The 23,513-nt window shown below is 58.7% G+C and overlaps 9 protein-coding genes across 9 annotated transcripts; 5 read left to right on the top strand and 4 right to left on the bottom strand.

Annotated features, from left to right (window-relative positions):
• Positions 1-541: 541 nt before the first annotated feature.
• On the top strand, positions 542-2,477 carry MKK02DRAFT_45212 (uncharacterized protein; the record flags this gene model as incomplete). Its single annotated transcript, XM_053093290.1, has 5 exons — positions 542-1,899; positions 1,956-2,067; positions 2,121-2,201; positions 2,264-2,346; positions 2,408-2,477. 5 exons carry the CDS (start codon positions 542-544, stop codon positions 2,475-2,477), a joined length of 1,704 nt encoding a protein of 567 aa, XP_052946285.1.
• Positions 2,478-2,601: 124 nt separating this feature from the next.
• MKK02DRAFT_45211 (uncharacterized protein) lies at positions 2,602-4,714 on the bottom strand (the record flags this gene model as incomplete). The annotated part of the gene is made up of 5 exons (XM_053093289.1): positions 2,602-3,918; positions 3,974-4,216; positions 4,278-4,340; positions 4,397-4,660; positions 4,706-4,714. The coding sequence occupies 5 exons, from the start codon at positions 4,712-4,714 to the stop codon at positions 2,602-2,604; spliced, it is 1,896 nt and encodes a 631-aa protein (XP_052946284.1).
• Positions 4,715-5,140: 426 nt separating this feature from the next.
• On the top strand, positions 5,141-7,145 carry MKK02DRAFT_37176 (aldehyde dehydrogenase domain-containing protein; the record flags this gene model as incomplete). Its single annotated transcript, XM_053089582.1, has 9 exons — positions 5,141-5,259; positions 5,427-5,673; positions 5,721-5,867; positions 5,911-6,189; positions 6,233-6,327; positions 6,376-6,486; positions 6,531-6,684; positions 6,728-7,037; positions 7,087-7,145. The coding sequence occupies 9 exons, from the start codon at positions 5,141-5,143 to the stop codon at positions 7,143-7,145; spliced, it is 1,521 nt and encodes a 506-aa protein (XP_052946283.1).
• A 401-nt stretch (positions 7,146-7,546) lies between these two features.
• On the top strand, positions 7,547-8,715 carry MKK02DRAFT_45209 (ribonuclease III domain-containing protein; the record flags this gene model as incomplete). The annotated part of the gene is made up of 4 exons (XM_053093288.1): positions 7,547-7,895; positions 7,945-8,006; positions 8,051-8,574; positions 8,634-8,715. The coding sequence occupies 4 exons, from the start codon at positions 7,547-7,549 to the stop codon at positions 8,713-8,715; spliced, it is 1,017 nt and encodes a 338-aa protein (XP_052946282.1).
• Positions 8,716-8,994: 279 nt separating this feature from the next.
• MKK02DRAFT_45208 (uncharacterized protein) lies at positions 8,995-9,971 on the bottom strand (the record flags this gene model as incomplete). The annotated part of the gene is made up of 2 exons (XM_053093287.1): positions 8,995-9,540; positions 9,603-9,971. 2 exons carry the CDS (start codon positions 9,969-9,971, stop codon positions 8,995-8,997), a joined length of 915 nt encoding a protein of 304 aa, XP_052946281.1.
• Positions 9,972-10,318: 347 nt separating this feature from the next.
• Positions 10,319-11,464, bottom strand: MKK02DRAFT_37175 (uncharacterized protein; the record flags this gene model as incomplete). The annotated part of the gene is made up of 6 exons (XM_053089581.1): positions 10,319-10,378; positions 10,450-10,516; positions 10,564-10,704; positions 10,755-10,924; positions 10,972-11,267; positions 11,341-11,464. The coding sequence occupies 6 exons, from the start codon at positions 11,462-11,464 to the stop codon at positions 10,319-10,321; spliced, it is 858 nt and encodes a 285-aa protein (XP_052946280.1).
• A 486-nt stretch (positions 11,465-11,950) lies between these two features.
• Positions 11,951-16,805, top strand: MKK02DRAFT_45206 (uncharacterized protein; the record flags this gene model as incomplete). The annotated part of the gene is made up of 5 exons (XM_053093286.1): positions 11,951-12,491; positions 12,536-12,934; positions 12,979-13,085; positions 13,138-15,591; positions 15,645-16,805. 5 exons carry the CDS (start codon positions 11,951-11,953, stop codon positions 16,803-16,805), a joined length of 4,662 nt encoding a protein of 1,553 aa, XP_052946279.1.
• Positions 16,806-17,226: 421 nt separating this feature from the next.
• On the top strand, positions 17,227-18,654 carry MKK02DRAFT_25284 (PGAP1-like protein-domain-containing protein; the record flags this gene model as incomplete). The annotated part of the gene is made up of 3 exons (XM_053087015.1): positions 17,227-17,448; positions 17,499-17,649; positions 17,708-18,654. 3 exons carry the CDS (start codon positions 17,227-17,229, stop codon positions 18,652-18,654), a joined length of 1,320 nt encoding a protein of 439 aa, XP_052946278.1.
• A 2,854-nt stretch (positions 18,655-21,508) lies between these two features.
• On the bottom strand, positions 21,509-23,463 carry MKK02DRAFT_37173 (triose-phosphate transporter family-domain-containing protein; the record flags this gene model as incomplete). Its single annotated transcript, XM_053089580.1, has 5 exons — positions 21,509-21,583; positions 21,720-21,823; positions 21,933-22,869; positions 22,915-23,294; positions 23,358-23,463. 5 exons carry the CDS (start codon positions 23,461-23,463, stop codon positions 21,509-21,511), a joined length of 1,602 nt encoding a protein of 533 aa, XP_052946277.1.
• Positions 23,464-23,513: the final 50 nt, after the last annotated feature.

The following is a 23,513-nucleotide window of genomic DNA, read 5'->3' as shown; positions in this document are numbered from 1 at the left end:
TCATGATGTGTATCTGTTGACCGACCAGCCCAGCTCCTCTTGACGCGTACGCTCGCCACCGCACAAGGTGTGTATGTCCAGGCCGACATCCAGGTCTAATCGAGCAGCACTGACGACTCAACATTCGGCGGCACTACCTCCATCCGTGCGGGTCTCATCATCCTCGATGCCTTGGTAATTACCGATGACGAGCCTATCGCTATCGACCATTTGGATCCGGGTTACATGTCTCACAATGACGAGCCAAGAGCCATGGACGCCGAAACATCCGAACCAGGCGATGTCTCAGTCAGACCCATCATGTGGGAACACCGAGACATACCTTCTCACACCGACCTTTTGGCGTGGAGCTCACTGATGATAGTGCTGCTTGCTGGCTTACATACCTAGTCATGAGGCGAGCCGCGACTGACACGTTGCATCTTGCTAAACCCGTCCCCAGTACAATCGCTGGGATGCTAACCCCTCATTCAGAGCTTCGGCAATAGCATCAACCTCGAGCAACTCGACCAGATCATCGACCCATCATCACTGGGTCGGGATGCGCTCCCCGATCCTCTCCCTCCCCCTCTTCCTCCTCTTCCCTATCTTCCACCTCGCTCTCCACCCCGCCGCCGGCTCTCCGCCCCAACCGCACGGTCATCAGCCCAGCAACCTCCTAGCGCGGTGGTCTCTTCAATTTACAGATCATCACCCGCACATACATCCCGCTCGGCAGATTATGGAGTCGTTCCCTCCATCGGTGGACGAGCCAGGCGTAGACCCACCGCCGCCTCCGGAACCGGAACAGGATCCAGCCCCCGTCGAAGCGCCCACAGAAGCGGCACCAGAACCTCAACCGGAGGTCGTCCCACCACCTCCTGCTGAGCCGGTCGCGGACCCTCCGGCGACGCCAGGGATCGTCGAGGCTTTCCCGCCCTCTACGGACCCAGAGCCAGAGCCGGAACCGGAACCGGAACCTCTACCAGCTCCATTGCCCGCGCCTGAGCCCGTACCAGAGCCAGAGCCAGTCAAGGCGCCTGAGGTCGTCCCAGAGCCGGTCGTCGAGCCTCCTCCGGCACCAGAACCCACACCTGAGCCCGTACCGGAACCGGAACCGCCCAAGGTCGAGCCGCCGCCGCCCGTAGTAGAGCCAGAACCCGTCGTCCCCGTTCCCGAACCGGTCCCTACCCCTATCGTCGAGCCAGAGCCGGAGCCTCTGCCCATCCATACGCCAGAACCAGAACCGGCGCCACTCCCCACTCCTTCGCCTGAGCCCGTACCGGAACCGGAACCGGATCCTACTCCTGAGCCAGTCGTACCGGTCGTCGAGCCCATACCTACCCCTGAGCCGGAGCCAGAACCTCTGCCTACCCCTACTCCTACCCCAGAACTCCCGCCTCCCCCACTTCCCACGCCTGAGCCGGAACCTGAACCTGTTCTACCCACGATACCGGTCCCGGAGCCGTCCCCACCAAAGGTTGAGCCGTCTCCACCACCACTGCCAGAGCCTACGCCCGAGCCAACACCGGAGCCAGTACCGGAACCAGAGCCAACCCTCCCACCTCCTCCCGAGCCGGAGCCTACACCATCCCCGACCCCCACTCTCGAACCTGAGCCCGAGCCCACGCCCACCCCTACTCCATCACCAGAGCCCTCCCCCGAGCCACTGCCGGAACCTTCCCCATCTCCCTCACCACCACCGCCACCGCCACCTCCTCCGCCCCCGCCTCCGCCTCCTCCCAAACATGTCCCCATGGGCGCCGCAGCGGTCGACCCATCTACACCACAAGACGCATTCCGGTATTCCCCCGCCGCCTTCTCTGCGTGTATGGGAACCAATATCACCCGGGTCGTCATCAGTCCTTGTGAAGGCGGGAGTGGGGGCGCTGGGGATTCTTGTGTCTTTACGGCCGGAAGGTGAGGTGGAACCTGCAAAGATTCCACCGGTGCTGAGAGCTTGAGCTGATGAGCAGGACATACAACATCATCATCACCTTCACACCGCACATGGACGTCGCTTCCCCCACTTCGGCACTGATAGCAATGAACCGCGGTGCAAAAGGTGGATACTCGGGTCAGAGTCATGTAAGCCTTCACCTGTAATACTGTCGAGCTGGGGGGTCGGGACTGACTCGTAGGATGCGTGCACGTATACAGACTGCCCGATCTGGAAAGGCGTCGAGGCGGACTATGTGTACCCTTTCCATACGTTCTATGGGGTACGTCCACTTCTTCTTTCGCTTTGAGCGGAGAAACCGGATTCAGAGCTGATTGGAGGTAGCCCGCCTTCGATCGGCTGATCTTCACCGGAACAGAGGGGAGTGTGGGTGCTCCCTTCCTCTGCGCGGATCTAGCCGTCAATTTGTGAGTTCTCCTAGCAAACGCTGCGATCTGCGTCGAGGCGGACACGTGCTGATGAATGTAGCAAAACAGCGCCAATGCCATTCTTGATATACAAACCGAATGAAACTCTTGGGACTTTTGGGGATGAGTAGATGTCAGACATAGGTTGAAGATTCATCATCAGTGTAGCCTATAGCAATGCCATACGTACAAGAGATACTACCAGCATTCATCTTCTCCACGCCATCCTAGACGTCAAAGACCTCCCCACTCATCCTAATCATCCCCACTACCGCCTGCCTTCTCCCCCATCTTCTTCATAATCTTGACATAATCATTATTCGCCTTCATCCTCTCACCCCCCTCCCTCTTCTTCTGCGCATACTCCGACTCGCCCTCTGCGCCCGCCTCGGCACTCGGCGCCCCATCTTGCGGCCCCAATCCCTGCTTGGCGCGCCACGCAGCCTTCTTGGCTCGCTTCTCGTCCGCTTTCGCCGCGTCTTTATCGTACGACAAGAAGGCGCCGACATCGGCGATCGCGCTTCCTTGGAGGGGGGCAAGTTTGCGCGGGATGCGGGGTGCGGCGTCGTCTTCCTGGGATGAGGTGGGGGAGGGGGAGCGAGAGAGGGCCGGGGCGATAGTGGCGAAGAGGGGAGGGGTGGTAGATCGGGACGGGGAGCGTCGGCGGCGGGTGGGAGGAGAGGCAGCGCGGAACATGGGTGATGGGCTGCGAGAGTAGGATCGGCGCCGCGGAGGGGATGAGGGCGAGTGTGAGGTGTATCGATCTCGGCCAGACTGGGATCTACGAGGTGGACTGTCGTCGTACCGGCGGTGAGGAGGTGAAGGGGAGTCATACCGCCGCCGCTTGGACTCGATGTAGCTGTCTCGGGATGGCGACCTGGCTCGGCGAGCATATCGGTCTTCCCCTCGACGGCCTTCCTCGCCATCTCGTCTTCCGCCTGTGCCTTTCCGCCCGTAGCTGCCTCGATCGCCATGCCCTCCTCCACGGTCATCTCGGCTGGGGAAGCGATCCCTGCTGTCGCTCCGGCTCCGACGGTATTCCCGCCCGGATGGTCGACTGTCATAGCAGTCTCTCGAGCGTGACCGTGAGTACGAGTCGTCCCGCCGCCGACTCCTCGTATCCCGCTCATCATAACTCCTGCTCCTATCCCGGCTATCTCTCCTTCCATCCGCCCTACGATCGTCCTGCACATCTCTCCGCCCGTATGACCGTGATCTCGACCGTGACCTGGACAGGGATCGAGAGGCTGGCCGCGCAGCGTTCCGATTCGGACCAGCCGGAGTCGGCTTGTCGTCCTCCTCTTCCTCGTCGCTTGGCAGGTTGGCATTCAGGTCGTATTCACCCGCATCGGCAAAGATGTCCTCCTCTTCCTCGACCGGTTCAGGCTTCGGAGCAGGTTTGGTCGGGGGTAGGCGTGAAGGCCCGGCTATCGCGCTCGCCCCGGTCGAGGCTGGTTTCTCCTCCTTGACCGCCGGGACAGGCTCAGCGGCTGGGATAACCTTCTTCTTCTTTTTCTTCTTCTTCTTCTCGCCGGAGACTACTTCCGCCTCTTTCTGGCCTATCGACTTGAACTGTACGCGTCAGTCACGCTCCGCTCCGCTCGAACATGCGTGCAAGTTGACTCACACCCTTGCCCAGTCGCTCTACTTCTGCCTTCTTCCCGTCCTCCTCAGCACCCTTTGCTTTCTTGCTCTTGGCCCCGGCAGGCTTTCCTACACCTTTCACCAGCTCGTCCAGCTCTTCATCAGCATTGTTGTCGTTTTCCTGCGCGAGTTCCGCCCTTCTTGCAGCGAGCAGGGCGTAGTCGAGTCCCTTGACAAGGATGGAGTGTTCCGCATCTCCTCCGAGGTATGCTCGTTGCTTCTTGATCTTTCATGTCAGCTTTGCTCCTCTATCGCAAGGGCGACCAGGCAACCGGAAAGCAGCTTACCTCCTCTTCGTCCTTCCCAGACTCTTTGGCTGTCCGTTCAAAGTCTTCCAGCAATTTCTCCACCTAGACAAGTCAGCTAATTTGCCCGAGCGGACAAACGGCGGCAGCTATCAGCTCACAGGCTTATACTCATCATCCACGCCTTTCCGCCTCAACTCCGCCCGGTCCTTATACCCCCCTTCCTCTAAGATCCGCTTATGTGTCGCCCTAGGCGCAAACGCTGGCCGTTCAGCCACTGGCTCTTTAGGCTTCTCATACGCCTTGGTGTCCTTCGGCTTTATGCCCCAGCCGCGCTTGGGAGCTGCACCGCCGAGGGCCTTCTTGGAGCCTGAAGAGGAGGAGGAGGGGTCACGGGGCGCCGAGAGGAGAGAGCGGAATGCGGACTATGGGTCAGTTGGATCTCACACAGATTTGACAGGGACATTTACCTGGTCCATCCTGAGCTAATGAGGTGTTGGCTACTTGCCTACTGGAGCCTAGGAATGACAAGTGTATAAGCGGCTGGTGATGGGAGAGTCCAGCTCAACAGCTCAGCTCAGCGCTGGGCAGCTCCAGCTCAGTTATGACGCACGGGCATCATGCCTCTGTGGATAAAATTCAGAAACCCTCGGTGTAACTCCGGGCCGGAACTTAGCCGGAGGTGTGTGCTTGGTGGAGGTGGAGGCAGCCGTCGGCACAACTATCACTCCGGGTACTCTACCGCGGCCGCGGAGATGCAATCGCCAGCAAGGCTAGGCTAGCGGTAATATAAAGGCCAAGGTCAGGTGCTGTTCGCACAATTACATCGACCCGCTTAAGACTCACAACCGTTAGTCTTCCAACTGTACATCTACCTCTCTTCTACAAGACAGACAAAATCTAAAATGGCACCCACCTACACCCACAAGTTTGACCACGCCGCGTTCAAGGGCGAGGTTGAGATCCCGCTCGGACTGTTCATCAACGGAGAGCACGTTGAGAGCAAGGATGGCAAGACGATTGAGTGAGTCGCCACTCGCCTGTTCCCTACGTAGACGTGTTGCGCCTGCCCGGGTCTGGGCCCAAGGGTTGGGGACCATCCTGGGCTATACCGGCCTGACTGGCGCCCACGCCCGCCGACATTCCCCTCGGACCCTTTGCCGCACATCTATTCCCGAGCTGACCGTCCAGCACCATCAACCCCACCACCGGCGAGGTCATCTGCTCCATCGTCGAAGGTACCGCCGCCGACGTTGAGATTGCCGTCGATGCCGCCCGTGAGGCGTTCGAGAACACCTGGGGCTACAACACCCCCGGCTTCGAGCGTGGCAAGCTCCTTATGAAGATCGCGACTCTCATGGAGCGTGACGCCGACATCCTAGCCTCCATCGAGTCTTTGGACAACGGAAAGGCCTTCACCGCTGCCAAGTACTTTGACGTGAGTCCAGGTCGGTCACATAGGTAGCCGACTTCGCTGATGATCAGGTGACCGAGTCTGCCGCGACTTTCCGATACTACGGTGGTTGGGCCGACAAGATCCACGGAAAGACCATCGAGCAGTCTACTGGCAAGTTTGCGTACACCAAGCACGAGCCCGTCGGTGTTTGTGGTCAGATCATCCCATGGAACTTCGTATGTCCTGTCTCTCAAGTATCAAGCTCTGGCTGACACTCAGCCCCTCCTCATGTTCTCGTGGAAGATCGCACCGGCGCTCGCTGCGGGCTGCACGGTCGTCATCAAGCCGTCCGAGCTCACCCCGCTCACCGCCGCGTACATGACCAAGATCTTCCAGGAGGCTGGCGTGCCCAAGGGTGTCGTCAACGTCGTGTGCGGCTACGGCCCCACTGTCGGGAACGCCATCACCTCGTCCAAGAAGGTCGACAAGGTTGCGTTTACTGGTAGTACCCCCGTCGGCCGCAAGGTCATGGAGGAGGCGTCCAAGTCGAACATCAAGGTATGTCTCCTGTTACGTGGGGATGGTGAGGCTGATCAGGCAGAAAGTCACCCTTGAGCTCGGTGGAAAGGGCGCCAACATCATCTTTGAGGACGCCGACATCTCCGAGGCCGTCAAGTACGCTGCTCAGGGTATCTTGTAAGTCTCTCATCGCTCTGGCTGCTTCAACCTCCCGCTGATGATCAGCTTCAACCACGGTCAGACCTGCTGTGCCGGTTCGCGTATCTTTGTCCAGCGCAAGATCTACGACGAGTTTGCTCAGAAATTTGCCAAGGTCACCCAGCAGCTCAAGGTCGGGTAAGTGTTTCATCGACATGTCTTCTAACTCTGCTGACCACCAGTGACCCGTTCGAGACTGCGACCTACCAGGGCCCTCAGGTCTCGCAGACCCAGTACGACCGAATCATGAACTACGTCGAGTGCGGCAAGCAGGAGGGCGCGACCGTTATCACCGGCGGTAAGCGCCACGGAAAGACTGGATACTTCATCGAGCCCGTAAGTCATCCCTGTCCTCGCCTGGATTCTGGCTGACAGCCAGACCATCTTCGGCGACGTCACCTCCAACATGAAGATTGTCCAAGAGGAGATCTTTGGCCCCGTCGTCGTCATGACCGCCTTTGACACCGAAGAGGAAGTCATCAAGGAGGCCAACTCGACCAACTACGGTCTCGCCTCGGCCGTCTTCACCCAGAACCTCTCGCGCGCCCACACCGTCGCTGGCAAGCTCAAGTCGGGTACCGTCTGGATTAACTGTTACAACGAGCTCCACCCCCAGATTCCGTTCGGTGGGTTCAAGGAGTCGGGTATTGGTCGCGAGTTGGGCGAGTACGCTCTCGAGAACTATACCGGTATGTCCTATCCTTCTGCGCATGCTACAGCAGGAGCTAATAGACGCAGAGGTCAAGGCCGTGCATGTCAATCTTTCGGCCAAGTGCGGTTTCCCCGTCGATGTGTAGGTAGTGAGGGACGTGCAGCAGAGATCAGAAGTAAAGAAACAGACGAGAAGGATGCATTCTTGTACTTGTTGCAAAGCGGGACGCTGGATGACGGCCTGAATACCTTCTACCGTCACGAGCGTTCAGCATGTGAGCAGATGCATGCCAGACACCGACGCTGGATGATGCGCATGGTAGATGAAGTAACGGGATGCAGCCGAGTGTAGCATCTTTGAGTGCACGTGAAGTCCACATGTACAGGCCGAGCAAGCGCCACGAGCATGCCGTCATCCACCACATTCCTCACTTGTCCGCTTGCCCCGGCTGACCGCGTCCGCTTTTGCACACACCATCTGAACTTTCTTCGTCCGTCTCCATAAGCTTGCAGATTTTCGCACCCACACACAAGCCACTCGCCCGCCATGACCGACGACATCGACATCTCGCGCCTTAGCATCTCTTCCTCCAGCATGTCCCATCTCCCACCTTCCCCAACTTACCCCCTCCCTCCGGGCCCATACAAACCGCTCGACCCGGGCCAGCCACCCTTCATGCCCAACGCGGTCAATACCAATCTCGCCAATTATCGACTGCCGCCCTTACCTGATCTGGGTGTGCCGCCACTGCCGCTGATAGAGGATGTTGAGCTGGAACGGCAGGTGTTTACGCATTCGAGCTGGGTGCAAAAGGCGAGAAAGGCGACGAGTATGGAGACTGAGGAGAGGATAGAAGATAATGAGAAGTTGGAGCATGTGGGGGATAGCTTGATCAGTGGGTATTCCCCATCATGGAATCTGGAGATGAGGGGCTGATGAATCAGATGTCACGACGACGCTTCTGCTGCATCAGCTGTACCCAAATCTTCAGGTCGGAGGAGCTACTGTCAGCTTCTTTCCTGAGCCAGGCGAGTCGACGCTGATCCATAGATGCTGAAAGGCCACCTCGTATCAAACCTCTCCCTCTCCCAGCTCTCCAAGCACTACGGTCTCCCCCAACGTATCATCGCCTCCGCCTCTGAAGTATGGAACCTCCGCGCAGGCGAGAAGATCCAAGCAAACCTATTCGAAGCCTACGTCGCGGCACTATACCTCTCTTACCTCCTCCCTACCGCGTCCGCCTCCTCTCCTTCTGCCACGGTATCCTCCGACGCATACTGCGATGCCGAAGGCCGCGCCTTCGCTCGTTTAGGCTACTGGCTCAAACCCCTTTTCGCTCCCCTCTGCCACTGGCTCCTCGCCGAGATAAAGTCGGAACAGCGCCGCCTGGACGATCAGTCGAGCGGAGCCAATGCCGATTCGCATCTGGATCAACTGGCGTCCGGGGCGCTGGCGAGGTTGAATGAGCACATGACAAAGTATCACAAGACCGCGCCGCAGTATACGAGCAGTAGGGCGGGGACGGACGCGTGGACGACGCAGTGTATCGTGCATGATAAGGATGGGAAGATGTAGTGAGTGTGTCTCTCGAGGGAAGCGGAGGGAAGAGGGAGAAAGGGGGCTGACGGTCCAGTTCACATGAGGCAACGAGATCAACCAAGAAGATCGGGCAGAACATTGCGGCGTACAAGGTGTGTCAGGAGATGGGCCTGTAGGGGATCGAGCGGGAGGGAGGGCCAGGTAGGGGGATGGGGAAATACCGGATGGAGGAGTCATCGATCTTCAGCTTGAAGGCATATATCTCAGCCTTCGCTGTATATCATCATACTGCATATATCTAGCCACTCTAAACGACGGTCGGACGAGTGTGGTTCTCCCCATGAAAGCGGCCAAAACTGTAGTGCTTTCATCACTAAATCGCATCGTGATGCACGTCAACGGAACTACCTCTTTCGTGGGTGGTACATGTGTGTCCTACAACCCACTTCCTTGTGCTACCTAAGGAAATGAAGCAGCTCCCCACATACCACAACTCCCAGCGCCATACCCACACAGACAAAGCCAAGATACGCATCCGCACTCCGTCGTGGCGAGGCAGCGCTATACCATGTCGCCCGGCCTTGTCCTTGGACCTGACCTTGTCCCGGCTGTCCACCATCACCCCATGTCGCGCCAACACCGCCTTGCTGCCCATTCCCACCGGCCGCGACAGCCCAGCCATCCCCTCCTTGAGCTTGACCGACCCCGGCGGCGGCGGGTACGGATCCTGATCGTGATCCGCCGGGGCTGGCGCTGGCGTATACCCAAGCTGGAGCGGCTCCGGGTCCGCCCTGTACCGGCTGGGGCTGGGGCTGGGGCTTACCGCAAGTAGGACATCCCCCGTCAGCGGCCTTGGTGGACCATTCTTCCTTGACTGTCGAGTAGCCGGCGACGCCGCTGCTCTCGAGCCAGTAGGAGGGCATGTCGACTGTGACTTGGATAACTTTGGGGACGACCGTCATTTTGAGGATAGGCGTGGGTGCGTACTGGATAATGAAGACCTAGAGTATCAGTACTGGACCCTACCCAATCCACGCAAGATAAGTGGGGGAAATGCACATACCTTGCCCTCCTTCGTAACAGTCTCCGTAACAGTCTCCGTATTGTATATAGTCTGAACGACCGTCTTTTCATCAATAACTGTCGTCGTCAAATAACACGGCACACTCGTAACGGAAAGAATGGTAGAAGTGACCGTATCAGCCTGAAGAGCGACGGCTGTACCGCCGTACTGGCAGTTCCCGCCGTTGGGGTCGCACCGCGGCGCGAGGGTCGGAGTGGGGCCGGCGGGGCGGGCAGAGTGTGCGGGAAGGGCGGTGGGTGTGGTATTGGGTGTGAGGGAGGGGGAGGGGGTTGCGGAGGGATAAGGGGAGGGGAGGTACGCGGAGGAGACGAGGGTGAGGGTGGTTAGGAAGGTGAGTAGGATGAGCATTTGGGTTGAGAGGCGGGGTGGTAAAGGGTGGTGAAGTGGTAAGTCCAGGTTAGTAGTGGTGGTGGTGGTCAAGTTGGATGGGTTCAGATGGGGAGTGATGATGGTGTGGATAAGAGAAAGAGGACGCCCTGAGCGCTCGATATTGTCAGATAGCCGCTTAGCCTGTGATACGCGCTCGAAGTTTCCACCCCTCGCAAGAAAGGATGACGGGGACGAAACGGGAGAAAGGACCTATCGGAGCAGATGAATTGCACGTCATGACCCCAGTTCAGCCTTTCCGTCGCAATCCAGGCACGACGGGGACGCCACATTTCCTCGACAGTCTGCATACAAATCCTGCTGATCCTCTACTTCTTGCCGTCCTTCTTCTCCTCTGCAGGTGGCGGTGGAGGAGGGATCTTGAAGTTCTGTGGTATCAGCTTTGTGGTCCCTATTGCCCGACGTGATCGAGACCCCGCGAGCTGAAAATGTCACTTACTCCGGGCTGGTGCGTCGGGTCACCGGAACCGACTTGTTCCCATGGTGAAGCGGCATCGGCGAAGTTTCTACGGTATTAGCTGGTGCAGACCTTCACAATCGCTTTTCAGCTCACCGGTACGCCTGCGTCAACTGCAATGGCTCATACACCACCCTCTTCTTCTCCTCGTCATACCGCACTTCCGAGTAACCAGTGAGCGGGAAATCTTTCCGCAGAGGGTGGCCCTCGAATCCGTAGTCGGTCAAAATACGACGGCTACGGTGTCAGCTTTGTGAACGCACAGCGCAGACGGAAGCTGTACGTACAGATCCGGGTGACCAGAGAAGAAGACTCCGTACATGTCCCACACTTCCCGCTCGTACCAGTTGGCACCGGCGAAGAGGCCGACAATAGAGGGGACGGGCGAGACTTCATCGGCGTATGTCTTGACGCGGATCCGGGATTGGTGCGCCACGGAAAGAAGATTGTAGACGACCTATACGTGAGCTTGGGCTGGCCGAGATCAGACGACTTTTAGCTCACCTCGAATCGGTTCGGCCGGGTGGGGAAGTCGACAGCGGTAATATCCATGATGGACTTGTACTGGCACTGGGTGTGATCCCTGAGGAAGTGAATCACCGGGACGATCGCCTGAGGAGGGACGTAGAGCGTCAATTCGTCCTTGTAGATGGAGAATTGCTGAATGTATTTCGGGAGGCAGGTGGTGAGGTACTGCCCGTATTGATGGAGCGGGGAGGACAGATCGCGGGTCGCGTCGGCGGGATTGATCCCGACCGGCTCGGAGAAGGGCGTCTCGGAAACTTTTGGCTGGGGTGCGGCTACAGTGTCAGCATTAAGGCTTGGGCGATAGGGTCCTATGTCAGGAGGTAGGCGGGGGAGGGATCAACGCACCCTCTCGCAAGATAGCGGCGGCGCGGAATGACCTCGATGCCTGAGCCGCTGAAGAAACGGCCGCTGATCGAGGTACAGCCCTCGCTGCGATTCTCGCCGACATGATCGCTGTTCTTGCTGCCATTGTAGGTGCTTTTACTGGTGATGGACAAGGTATAGGGCGAAAGAGACCTCTGCTGCTGCAGCTGCATCGGATCGAAGATGGACCCTCGCCACGTGGAGAGCCTGGGCCAGGCAGGCGGGGAAACCGGTTTGATCCCGCTGATCCCGTGCATTGATCGCTCGCTCGCTCTGAGCTAACTCATAGATTTCGAGGCTATCTCATCATACACTCCATAGCTGGATAGCATACATACATCACACACTCACAGGGGTATCCAAGAAGGGGCCGGACCGCGCAGAATCCATCGAAAATACGGGAAATCGAAGCTTGGCATCGCCTTCACGCACCTCCTTTCGTCCAAAGCTCGAAATCAACGCTTTCGGTCGAGTCCTTCTCTGGCCTTTCGCTTTCATTATAGTCTGGCTTGGAGACTTTTATACCTCATGTGAGCTCCAGAGCAGCACTATCTGCGGGATTTGATCATAGCTGACGAGTTAGGATCGCAAGATGGACACTGCCCTGATCGACAATGCGGAATCCAACTTACCCGTCGACGGCCTAAAGGTTGAGCGCAGGACAGAAGATATAGGCACGGCCGCGGAGAAGGGTAGCGGGGCGGAGGCGTCCGAGGCGGCTGTGGAGATAGCCGCACCGGCGGAGGAGGTTCAGGCGGATAGAGCTGGAGAAGGAGAACTGGCAGGAGGAGCCGCCGAAGGAAGCGAGGCACCAGCGGAGGTCCCTTCAGCCGACGTTGCGGCTGCACAGGCAGCAGAGGAGGGCGCTACGGAGGTGGAGACTACGAAGGCGGAGGATGAGAGTACCAGTGCGGTACCGGAAGACAAGGATGGACAGGATGGCGGAGACGAGACTCACCCGGCCAGCGAGATCGTCCGTACCGACACGCCTGGATCTCGGACCTCTACACCACCCCCTGGCGCCGTCACTGCGCCCAAGAAGTTCTCGGCTGTCAATGTCACGAAGAAGTTCCTGTCCAAGACGGCTCAGCCATCTCCTGTACCCTCTCCCGGAACAAAACTGGGTCTCAACGGTATGTCGGCTTCTCATATGGCGCAAGTTATAGCTAATAGTCAGGCCGTCCCTCCGCTTCTCCCGTACCCATCTCATCTTCTTCATCGCGCCTCCTATCCACAACACTCACCACCGCCCCTCTCGCCAAATCATCCGCATCCTCCACTCCCCCCGTTCCTGCCGTTTCGGCATCGTCATCCGCATCGCCATGGGCCAAGCCTGCCGCAGCTCTCGAGACGACGTCCGAGACCTCCACACAGCAGACAAAGCGGTCTCTAGGGAATATGGCGTCTAGTACGAGCCAGGGCCAGGGACAGGCGCAGGGATCAGCAGCATCCAAGACGGTAGCGTGGAGGTCGGTCGTTCCTGAAGGAAGGTCAAGAATAGGGATGTCTAGGGATTTCCCCACGGCAAGGGAGATTGCAGAGGGAGAGTCTAGATTAGGCAGGGAGATTGCGGAAGGTAAGTCCCGAGCGCCTGTGGGAGGGATTTGGCTGACGAGATAGGCAAGATGCAGGCGCAGTTGGCGGCGCAGCAACAGGCGGCACATAATCAGGCGCTATTGAAGAGTCTGAATGCTTTCACGCACCTCGATTCGGCGCATCGCTGGGACGTAAGTTTTCTGACACAGATTGCCTCTGTTGGAACAAAGCTGACGCCGACAGGACGACGATGATGGGGACGACGTGATTGATTTCGGCGACGGCTCGGACTTACCCCCTCTCCCCACACCCATCGATGTAGCACCTCCGGCGGCCAAGCCCGAGCGCTACGTTGCAGCAGACGATTTCGACCGGAGCTGGCCACGCAAAGCCCCCGTCGAAATCGCCGGGCGTCGGGAAGAACGCGTCCTGTTCAACGCGAATTCCAATCGGCTCGAACCGTCTTTACCTCGTCAAGCTCCACCACCTGCACCTACCCGGCTCATGTCTCGGAACAGCGACCAATCTGTCCGACCACCTACAGCTGCTGGACCGTCAATACTGGATCGAGCGCTTCCGCCACATCAGCAGCAGCAACCCGGGAATCGGGCGTTACCGCCCCATATGGCCGGGATGCAGCAGGAGGCACCGCGGGCTATGGGCTCGGCGCCACCGGCAGCGGCTGGAAGGCCTGCTTGGAGCATGCCCCGGGATATGGGCAGGCCAGCGCCAGCACCATCAGCTGTGCCCGAGCGGGAAATTACGCGACCAGCTGTCCGTTCTCCCGTCAAATCTACGACAAACCTCCCTTCGCGTCCTACTTGGGAACAACAAGCTGCTCAGCCCCAACAATCTGCACCCCGCCCTCCTCCGCCTACCCAAACTCCATCATCACAAGCACCACCACCACCCACACAGCCAAGCGTCACTTCGCCACCCGCCGTTTCCGCCTCATTAGCAGGAGGGAAGGTGGACGAGCAGACGGCCGAGATGCATACGGCGGCGGAACGGGCGCGTCTGAGGAGGTTGGCGGAAGAGGCAGAGCGGAGTGCGGCGATGGAACGAGCAAAGAGAAAGGCAAAGGAGCTGGAAGAAAGGTTGGGCATCAAGTCCGCCGCGCCGGCAGCACCAGCTGCGGCACCCGCACCTGTCGCTGCTCCACCACCGCCACCGCCCACAATCCTACGCCGACCAATGCCTGCGGCACCAGCTCCACCGCCCGGCTTGGCTCCAAGCACGTCCGCGCCTCCTCCACCCGTCCTCGCACCCGCGCCCGCCGGGCCGAAGCCCGAACCCTCTCGACAGGTCGAATCCTCCTGGCGGGCCCGGCCGACCTCTAGCGCGGCAGAACCACCCAAGGCCAACGGCCCGGTACCTCCAGCTGTGGCGGAGAAGTCAACAATGCCTGCTCAGCCAAGAGTGGACCCCATCCGCCAAGCTCATGCGCACGCCGAGCGGAGTCTCCAACAGGCGATCCAGGCCCAGCCTGCTCGAGCGTCACCACCGCACATACAGGCGGAAGCACCTCAGCCTGTGGTTCCTCAGGCTGCTGCACCGTCAGCGACCGTGCCGGCGCTGATAGAGGCGGTGGTTCGTCTACCTGGGCAAGCAATGCTGCCCGAGTCGGACCAGCCGCCGCGGAAAGACAGCGGATTCGACAGCATGTTGGCGAGGATACAAGCTGCTATGGCTGAGGCTCGGCTTGTTGCTCCTCCCATCATCGAGTCTGTTCTTCCGCCTGCCCCTGCCCCATTACCAGCGGCCCCCGCTGCTGCTATCGCCCAAATCACCCGCTCTCCGCCCAAAGCACCATCGCAACCCCCTAAACCCACCCTTCCGCCCCTCCCCTACTTCTTCGACGTGACCCACACCCACCCACCACGCTCCCCACCTCCCGCCTGGCGGACATATACAGTCCGCCTCCCCTCTTCCCACTCTCCCCGACCGACCATCTCCCCCGCCCGCCTCAAATCATCCCAAACACCCCTTTCACACCCCCAGGGTTGGCTCCTCGTCTTCCAGCCTCCTCTGGATCTTCCCCCAAATACTATACTGGCGGACCAACTCCTCCCCCGCCCTATCTATCAGCAGCGATTTGGACGACCCCTCGACTCGGCGCCGATCGTCTCAATCTCCCCACGCAAGCTGGAACCGTTCGAGCGGAAGAAGAAAAAGTCGTCCATGTCGCCTGTAAAGAGTCTGCGCGGGATGGAGTTGATGCCGCCCCCGTCGTCGGCGGAGAGCCTGATGGCGCCCACTCAGCCTGCATATGGCTGGCAGCGTGGCGATAGAGCTGCGGGATCATCGACGTGGACTACTCCGGCCGCATTTGCGGCGGCGACGGTGGCACCTCCGGCAGTATCGATCGATACTGCCCACTTATCGCCCGACGCTTCGGAAGGCGCCGACCCCTCCGCTCTTGGTCTTTCCCAGATCAAGAAGCCTCGATCGCCTGTCAAATCGTCGCCCGCTGCCAAGGCGGAGAAGGAGGGGCAATTTGCCCAGGAGGCAGTCTCGGTCGGCCCGATCGCTCGGTCCCGTCCGGTTGAAGTCAAGCCGGGCGTAAGATTTATGGCTTCGTCTGAGTTGGAAGGGGACAGCTTGCTGGATGAGGTCAATAAGATGAGCTTGGAGACGGTCGGCGAGGGGTGGGGAGGGGATGAGAAGGATGATGTCTCAAAGACACCCGGATCCGAGGTGAGCTGGGTGGTTTTAATCAACGTGATGACAGCACACGAGCTGACTGCTAGACCCCTAAAACGCCCCCATCGCTCAGTGCCGGCTCGTCCCGCGGTCAACCGTCTTCTCCAGGTGGTGCAGGAACACCTTGGTCTCGCTCCACTCCGCGCAGTGCGACTCAGCACGACCATATCAAGTCGGTATGGGATCTCGCTGGGTCAGCCGACGCTACCCGCCCCGTACCCAGCACTATCGCCGATATTCCCCTTCCTCCTCCCCTCGTCTCTGCCCCGTCGGCTCAATCGGCCCAGTCCGACTCATCAGCGCCCATGTACCCTTCCCTCAATACCCCCTCGTCTGAGCAAATCCCCGCCATGCCCCTTCCCTCCAGCTCAGCACTCGGCTACCCTCAATCCTCCAACTCGCCATTCTCTCCTGGGTCTCACGGGGCCTTCATGCGCCCTCCGACCAATGCGCACGGGTACGCCTATGCTCCCAGCCCGACCGGCTCCGCCGAGCCGTACTCTGCCGCAGCACTCGCCGCTCGGCCCAACGGCGGCTTCTCGTCCCCTTGGTCCCCTGCTGCTTTTGGCGCGTCGATGCCATCGCCAGGTTACGGCTACACCGGCAAACAGCAATCATCGCTGCCCGACCCAAAAGCCACCGAAAACTCGTACGCCTACTCGCAAGCCGCGGCTTTCGCCCAGGCGCAACAACAGCGATATGCCCAGGCGTATGTGCAGCAGGCCCAAGCTCAGGCCCAGCAAGCGCAGGTGGCGGCGTACCAGCGGGCGTATGGGTACGGGTATACACCGCAGGCGGCGGTGCAGGCGCAAGCGCAAGCCCAGGCTCAGGCCGCGGGACAAGGTGGACCGCGCGCTGCGGTGGGCGGAGGGAGGTTTGGGCAGGTCCAACCACAAGGCCAGGTCCAAGTTCAGCCGGGTGCGAATGGGGATTATACGCATGGCCAGGCTGTAACGGGATATGGCGAAGGTGGATACTACGCCGCGGTCGGAGCGGGACAGCAGTCACAACGACATCTCGCGGCGCAGAGCAGTCCTGTGTATGGGCAATCACCACTTCCTCACTCGCACCCGCACGCTCATGGACATGGGCATCATCAACAACAGCCGGGCCAGCCGCAGACCCCACAGCAACAACAGCCGGGGCAGGCGTATGGTGCAGGGGCGGTGGGACAGCAGATTATGAGGGGGCAGAGGAAGATGTGGTAGATTGATGCTATGCGCAGGTGGCAGATGAGAGGGGTCTGACGTGATTTGAAGGAGGAGGTGCGGGGGGTGGTAAGGGAGAGCACAGCAGAAATAGCATAATATGATCAAGGAGACACACTGTGCAGGTCATGCCATCATACTTCCATCTATAGTCATGTTCTGAATCAGTAGCTGCTACGAGTCTTGGGTCCATGCAGGGCTCACTTGGCTTCGCCTCGCCTGGCAAGGTTGCTGGCTCGCTGCGCGCTGGTGGAGGCATCAATAAATAACAAATCTCGAGGAGTTCTGCGGTTCTGCTCTCAATCTGCTCTGACACGTCTTTCTTCCGCTGCTATGGCCTTACAGCCAGCTATGAACCGGTAACCTCGATTGTGCCTCAGCTCTCATCTCCGAGAGCCCAGGCCAGAGCAGCCCAATCGAAATGACACTCCGACCTTGGCTCCTCGCCTCGTCCTTCATTTCTATCCTCCTGACATGGATCACCTTCCGCCAATTCAGCCAGGACCTCGCTACCTCCGGCACATGGGGGTGCGAGATGAGCTGGATGACGCCCTCGTATGTCGAGATACCGTGGAAGGAGACGCCGATGCGGCGGTATAGGCTGTTCTGGTACCGCGAGCAAGGATGGGATCAGGAGGAGACGGTGCGTCTTGACCGATGTGGGCTGAAAAGAAGGGAGTTGATGTGCTTCAGCCGAGCGGTCTTCCTGTCCTCTTCATCCCTGGAAACGCGGGATCGTACTCCCAAGTCCGGTCCATTGCTTCGTCCGCCTCGAGGCAATTCTACGGAGAGACAAGGGGAGATGACCTTCCGCCCGGAACGACCAAGCTGGACTTTTTCACCGGTACGCTGAGCTCACGGACTCATAATTCCTACTGGAGGGGCTGGAGCTGATGTCCCAGTCGACCTCAACGAGGAGTTCTCTGCGTTCCACGGTCCCACACTCCGCCAACAAGCAGCCTATGTCTCCGCCGCCATCGCCCATATCCGCTCCCTCTACCCTCCTAACGCCTCCCAACCGCCCGTCATCCTCCTCGGTCACTCCATGGGCGGCATCGTCGCTCGCCTAGCCGCCATCTCCCCTGAGGTCGAGGAGGACAGTATCAGCCTAATCCTCACGATGGCGACTCCACATACGATATCGCCCGCCCCACTCGACCTGACCACCGAGAGCATTTACCGCGAGATAGCAGAATGTCAGCTGGCCCGGCCTTCGGCGCTGCTTGTATCCCTCTGCGGAGGGATCTCGGACACGCAGGTCGTCTCTGATACATGTGCGCTCGGGGCGCCAGACCTGCAGGAGGGAGATGGATTTACGGTCTTCACGTCGGGTCTGCCAGGGGCGTGGACGGCGGTAGACCATCAGGCGATGGTGTGGTGTCATCAGATTCGGTGGGCCGTCGCACGGGCGCTGCTGGAGACTGCGAGTGTGCAGAATCGGGAGGGGAAGCTAGGAAAGCTCAAGCGGTGGTTGACGGACGAGGTGGCGGATCGGAAGGTCTCAAACAGAGGAGGGGAGAAGCACAGGATACCGGTCACCGGGAGGTCGATGGCTGTGTTAACGAGGTTAGGGCACACAGATCTGCCCCTGATATCTCACTGTCGATCCGACGGGCAGTGCAAGGAGGTACGAGGGAATGTGGCTCGTATACCCTGGCTGCGGGATGAGACACGGCCGTTTCCTCTTGTCGGAGAAGGCGTGGGTTTGGAAGATGTCGCCGGCGTACTCGAGGTTCAGCTGGAGTCAGCTATGGGGTATCTGGAGCTGGAAGCATCTGAGGTGCTGGCATATGGATCGTCGCATCCGAAAAAGCTGCTGGATGGGTTGAGCTGGGAAGCAGGTGAGTGAAGATCCGAGCGAAGCTAATATCAGAACCTTCAGCGCCCGCCCCGTTGCGGTTCAGCCTGCATCTATCGATCCGTGATGCTGCACTCCTCAGCTACAGGTTAGACTATCACACTCCGTCTTGCACAGGTAAGCATACGATGCTTATACAAACCTCATAGCTGAAGTATCAGGGCCCTCGCCGGTCATTAAGGCAACTTACGCTTGTAATGGCCTGACCGAGTCCCAGCTGTTCGCAGGCTCTAAGCGCATTGGCTACCTCTCCAATCACCTGATCAGCGCTCCGTTCGTTCCGCATGATTGCACTCCCGGCATCGAGCTCGAAGTCACCCAAGATCAGGCATGTCCCATCACGAGCATCTCGGCGTCGATAGCATGGGGTCCGAGCTTGGCCAAAGCGGTCATGCGGTACCGGATGGCGGCTTTGACGTGGGGAATCGGATGGCTGGCTTTGGTCTGCGCAAGAATGGTACAAGGTGAGTACGGACGTATGTTTCTGCTGACGAATAGGTCCGATGCCTATCTTGGCCGCGCTGGACATGACTACAAGGCAATCATGGAAGATCTTGATCTACCTCACTGCTGCTTGTCGTATACAGCAGGTCTTCTGGCGCAGCTGGCCTGTCGCTCCGCATTCGCTCGTCGGTGTACGGGATAGCGTCGTCTCGATACCATTCGCTCTCCTGCTCGCAGTATGGACCTTGGGCCTAGCGGGTCTGGCGATACTCGCGATCGAAGGCGTATCGAGTCGACTTGTTCAAAGCGGGCCAACGGTCTCGACTGACAAATCTACACCTTCAGCTCAAACAGCATTCATGCTCGCCCCTCAGTAAGCAACCAATCTGACATGCGGTACTTGATACTCGACGGAGCTGATACTACAGACGTCCCGCATACATGATCATCCTCGCCCAAACGCTCATCACCCTCCTCCTCAGCCTGTACCTCCCACATCAGCTCATCTCACTCGGACTCTTCATCCTCATCTGGCGAGCGGTACCTCGCGAGGACGGGACGTATCGTTCCTCCTTCGCTCGGACAGGAACCTACCTCCTGACCTTCGTTCTACCATTCGAGGCGGTCATTCTACCCGTTTGGGGGCGATACATCTGGGCGGACTGGAAACATGCCTTCCCATCGGAAGATAACCTGCTTTGGTTGATGTCGCCCTTGTTCTTTCTCCTGCTGGTGCAGTATGGTCGAGCGAGTGAGGCTACTCTTGCTGTGTGAGTACTGCTTATGATACAACCAGTGAACATCGGCTGACGAGCTCCAGGAGAAGCAGATACTTGCGATGGACGCTCCTCGGCCTGGCGGGATTGGTATTTGTTATTGGAGCAAGGCATCCTGCCATCGTCCGGGTAGCTGTACATCCGGTCATCCTTCTGATCAGTGTATCTCTATGTATCTGAGCGATGAACCTGCATCGAGACATGATGTCACTGCTGGACAAGGCGTGACTGATCACGGAGTAGTACAGAGATCCTGAAAGTGCAACTCATTCCTCAAAGCGGGTATCACCGGCCAAAACAGTAACCGGGGACACCATGTAGCAGAAAAGAGATGGAAACTCGACAGTATCATTGCTACACCATGTTCAAAATCGGCCGCTCAGCAGCTGCTTCGGTATTACTGCCAAAGTTCCCCGTTGCCAGTCGAACTGTCCCTCGAGACGTCCGCAGATCCGCTGTGAGGAGATGGCAGCACAGCTCTACATCGACAACTCCTGTCAAGGCAGACAGAAATGAGCGAGCTGTGACCCTCACATGGCCAAAAGAGGGCTCCACGTCTTTGTGAGACGACTTTGTGAGGGTGCCATTGTTCCCTTGAGCTCATACCCCTGCAGTGATAATCAGTTCCTGCTGGATCATTGCCGATGTCCGAGGTGTTTCCACCCAGCGACAAAGCAGCGCCTAAAGACTCTTTCTGAGGTGTGTCATCCGTGTCTCTGCTGGCTGAGGTCTGCAAACGTGGTCAAAGCTGACTTAGCAGTTCCCCGAGAATCCTCAAATACAGCAGCTCGACATCTCCGGCCAAGAAGTCAAGATTTCTTGGTCGACTGCTGAACCTCACGAATCGGTCTTCCCCCTCAACTTTCTTCAGCGGGCGGCGTATGATCCCCCTCTGATAGCAGTACAGCGAGAAGAGTCAGTCTGCTCCTACTGTGCATTCGTTGAGAGACACTAAGCTGAAGGGTAAAGGCGTAAACAGTGGAACCGAGACATCGCAGCTGCCCCGCCCAGCGTCGAGTGTGAGCGGATCATGTCGACGGAGTCAAGGAGTGAAGGCATACTGAGTCTGCTGGACCAAGTTGTAAGCCGGATACCTACGTTTCGCCATCAGTCTATAGACAGCTGATCTTCCAGCACAAATTTGGTTTCTGCTTCATTCATGGTGTATCTGCTACACCAGAGGCGACCGAAGAGGTCATTCGCTCCGTAGCGCCCATACGCGACACACATTGTCAGTTGATGCATCCTCGGTCCTCTAGGAAAACTTGAAGCTGACTCTGCAGATGGCGGCTTCTGGGACTTCACCTCCAACATGTCGCACGGTGACCTCGCGTACAGTTCCGAAGGACTGCCCGCTCATACCGATACCACCTACTTTACCGACCCCGCCGGCCTGCAGATCTTCCACATGCTCTCACACCCACCTCCCGGTACCGGCGGGAAGTCGCTTCTCGTCGACGGCTTCTATACCGCTTCGAAGCTAAAGGCATCTCGGCCAGAGCTGTACGATACCCTCTCGAGATTGGCTATCCCTGCGCATGCGTCCGGAACAGCTGGAACACTACTTCGACCGCCAATGAGTCAGCCTGTCTTGCGGCATGATGAAGCAGGAGAGCTGGCGCAGGTCAGGTGGAATAATGAGGATCGGGGCGTGTTGGGTCGATACTGGAAGCCGGAGGACGTGAGGGCCTGGTATACCGCTGCGAGGGAGTATGAGCGGATAGTCAGGAGTGAGGACGCAGAGTACTGGCAGGCTCTGAGGCCCGGGACAATGCTAGGTGAGTTCGCCCGATGTCTGGGCTGATGTCAGTCATCGACAATTGGCGAGTCATGCACGGTAGATCCGCCTTCACTGGTTCTCGACGCATGTGCGGGGCGTATGTCGGAGCGGACGACTGGCGGTCCCGACGGGCTGCTCTGAGACATATACACCTCGACACCTGGGATGTCGGCTTCTAGCATGCTAGCTATAATCCGAGATGCATCATCTATATATCTACGTTCAGGCTGTTATCCGATGCAGCGTATCTTCGTGTTTTCCGGGTGGACGGGGAAAGCGTATAGGCTCCGCCGTTGTGGGTGGGTCATTGGATAGGCGGCGAAGGCGGGAGGAGGTGGAGTCTTGTGGTGGGGCGGATGGAGGTGGAGAGGGGCGTGACTTTTCGGAATGAGGACCGGGAGGGAGGGGTCCGGGATGTTGATATCCCGAGTGCAGGATGGAAGATGGCGGAAGGGAAGAAGGGTAGAACGGTGCCGGCGAGTGCGACTCCTTGCGGGATCCATCCCCGAGCAGCGCTCCCGCCTCCGCCAAGTTCTGCGGCAAGATACCATCCCTGCTTGCTTCCACCTGCCGCATCCGCTTCTCTCCCTTCTCAACATCCCTCTTGGAATTATTGTACATCCACAGTCCGACCGCCGTCAATCCAATACCTACGCCCTGTAGGGCGTGCACCGACTGCTTGAACCATATGATGGCGAGGCAGATGACCGCTATCCGCTTGACGAGGGACGCGATCGAGTAGGTGACGGGGGAAGTGGAGCTAAGGATGGCGAATGCCAGAAGGTTCTGTGCGAAATGAACAGTTCCGTTCAGGAAGAAGTAGATGACGAGGGTGGAGTCCGACTTGGCGCTCGAGTTGGTATATGACCATAAACGCCAAAAGTCCGAGTAGATCCATACCGGGATCATGAGGAAGAAGGCGAGGCCGGAGGAAAAATAGAGGAGGTTGATCCGGTCCAGCTTGCCGTGCTGCGAGGCCTCGGCGTTGGTGGGCATGACCTTTTTGAAGAAGATGTTTTGGGATACGAAGATGAGGGTGGAGCCAAAGGCGCAGATGAGGCCAAAAATGTTGGAAGCTGCCATGTCGGAGGAGCAAGCGAGCATGACGCCGAAAGTGAGGGGAAGGAGGGAGATGTAGGTTGCGGGGGAGTAGGAGACCGAGAAGAGGACGGCGTAGGCGAGGACTGTGAAGAGAGGGGATAGGGCCTGATAGTCAGCTTGGTCATGCACGGTCAGTGGAATCCAGCTCACTTTGATGGTGTGCACCGTGCTAACCGGAACTCGACTGATCGCCAACGAGCTAAAGATATGCCCTCCCACCTGGAACCCAGCCATTGGGAGCGTACTCCGCACATGTGTCCAATTGACTGTCCGCAGCCGCGTTGCCCATCCCAGCTTGCTGATGATGATGCAGTACCCAGCGACAAAGAAGAATTGTATGATCGTCATTGTCACTGGGAACCGAAAGCTCGTCATGATGACCTTGCCGGTATTGGACGAGAGAGCCGACGAGCCGTACCATAATATGCAGAGGGCGACGAAGCGGACCGTGTCGGCTTTGGGGACGGTGAGGGTGGGGATAGCGAAGGGATTGGGAGCGGGAGAGGATACGCGAGGAGGCGTCTCGTAGCCTGATGGGGGTTTGTCGAGGGGATAGCCGTTGAGCCGAGCTTGCCATGGCGACTGAAGAGGACCTGAGGGATAGTCCGACCGGTGTGCGCTTTTGGGCTCCGAGAGGACGGGTCCGGTGGCATAGGATGCCAGACGAGCAAAAGGCGCCCGCTGCCGAGGATCAGACATGATGGAGGGAAGTCGAGAAGGCATCCGAGCTCAAGAGCGCATCACGGCAC

The sequence above is a fragment of the Dioszegia hungarica genome, assembly GCF_025882075.1.
Source record: "Dioszegia hungarica strain PDD-24b-2 chromosome Unknown MKK02contig_8, whole genome shotgun sequence".
Classification (NCBI taxonomy): domain Eukaryota; kingdom Fungi; phylum Basidiomycota; class Tremellomycetes; order Tremellales; family Bulleribasidiaceae; genus Dioszegia; species Dioszegia hungarica.
Note: the sequence above shows the minus strand (reverse complement) of the source record. Positions and strands in the feature narration are given on the sequence as shown.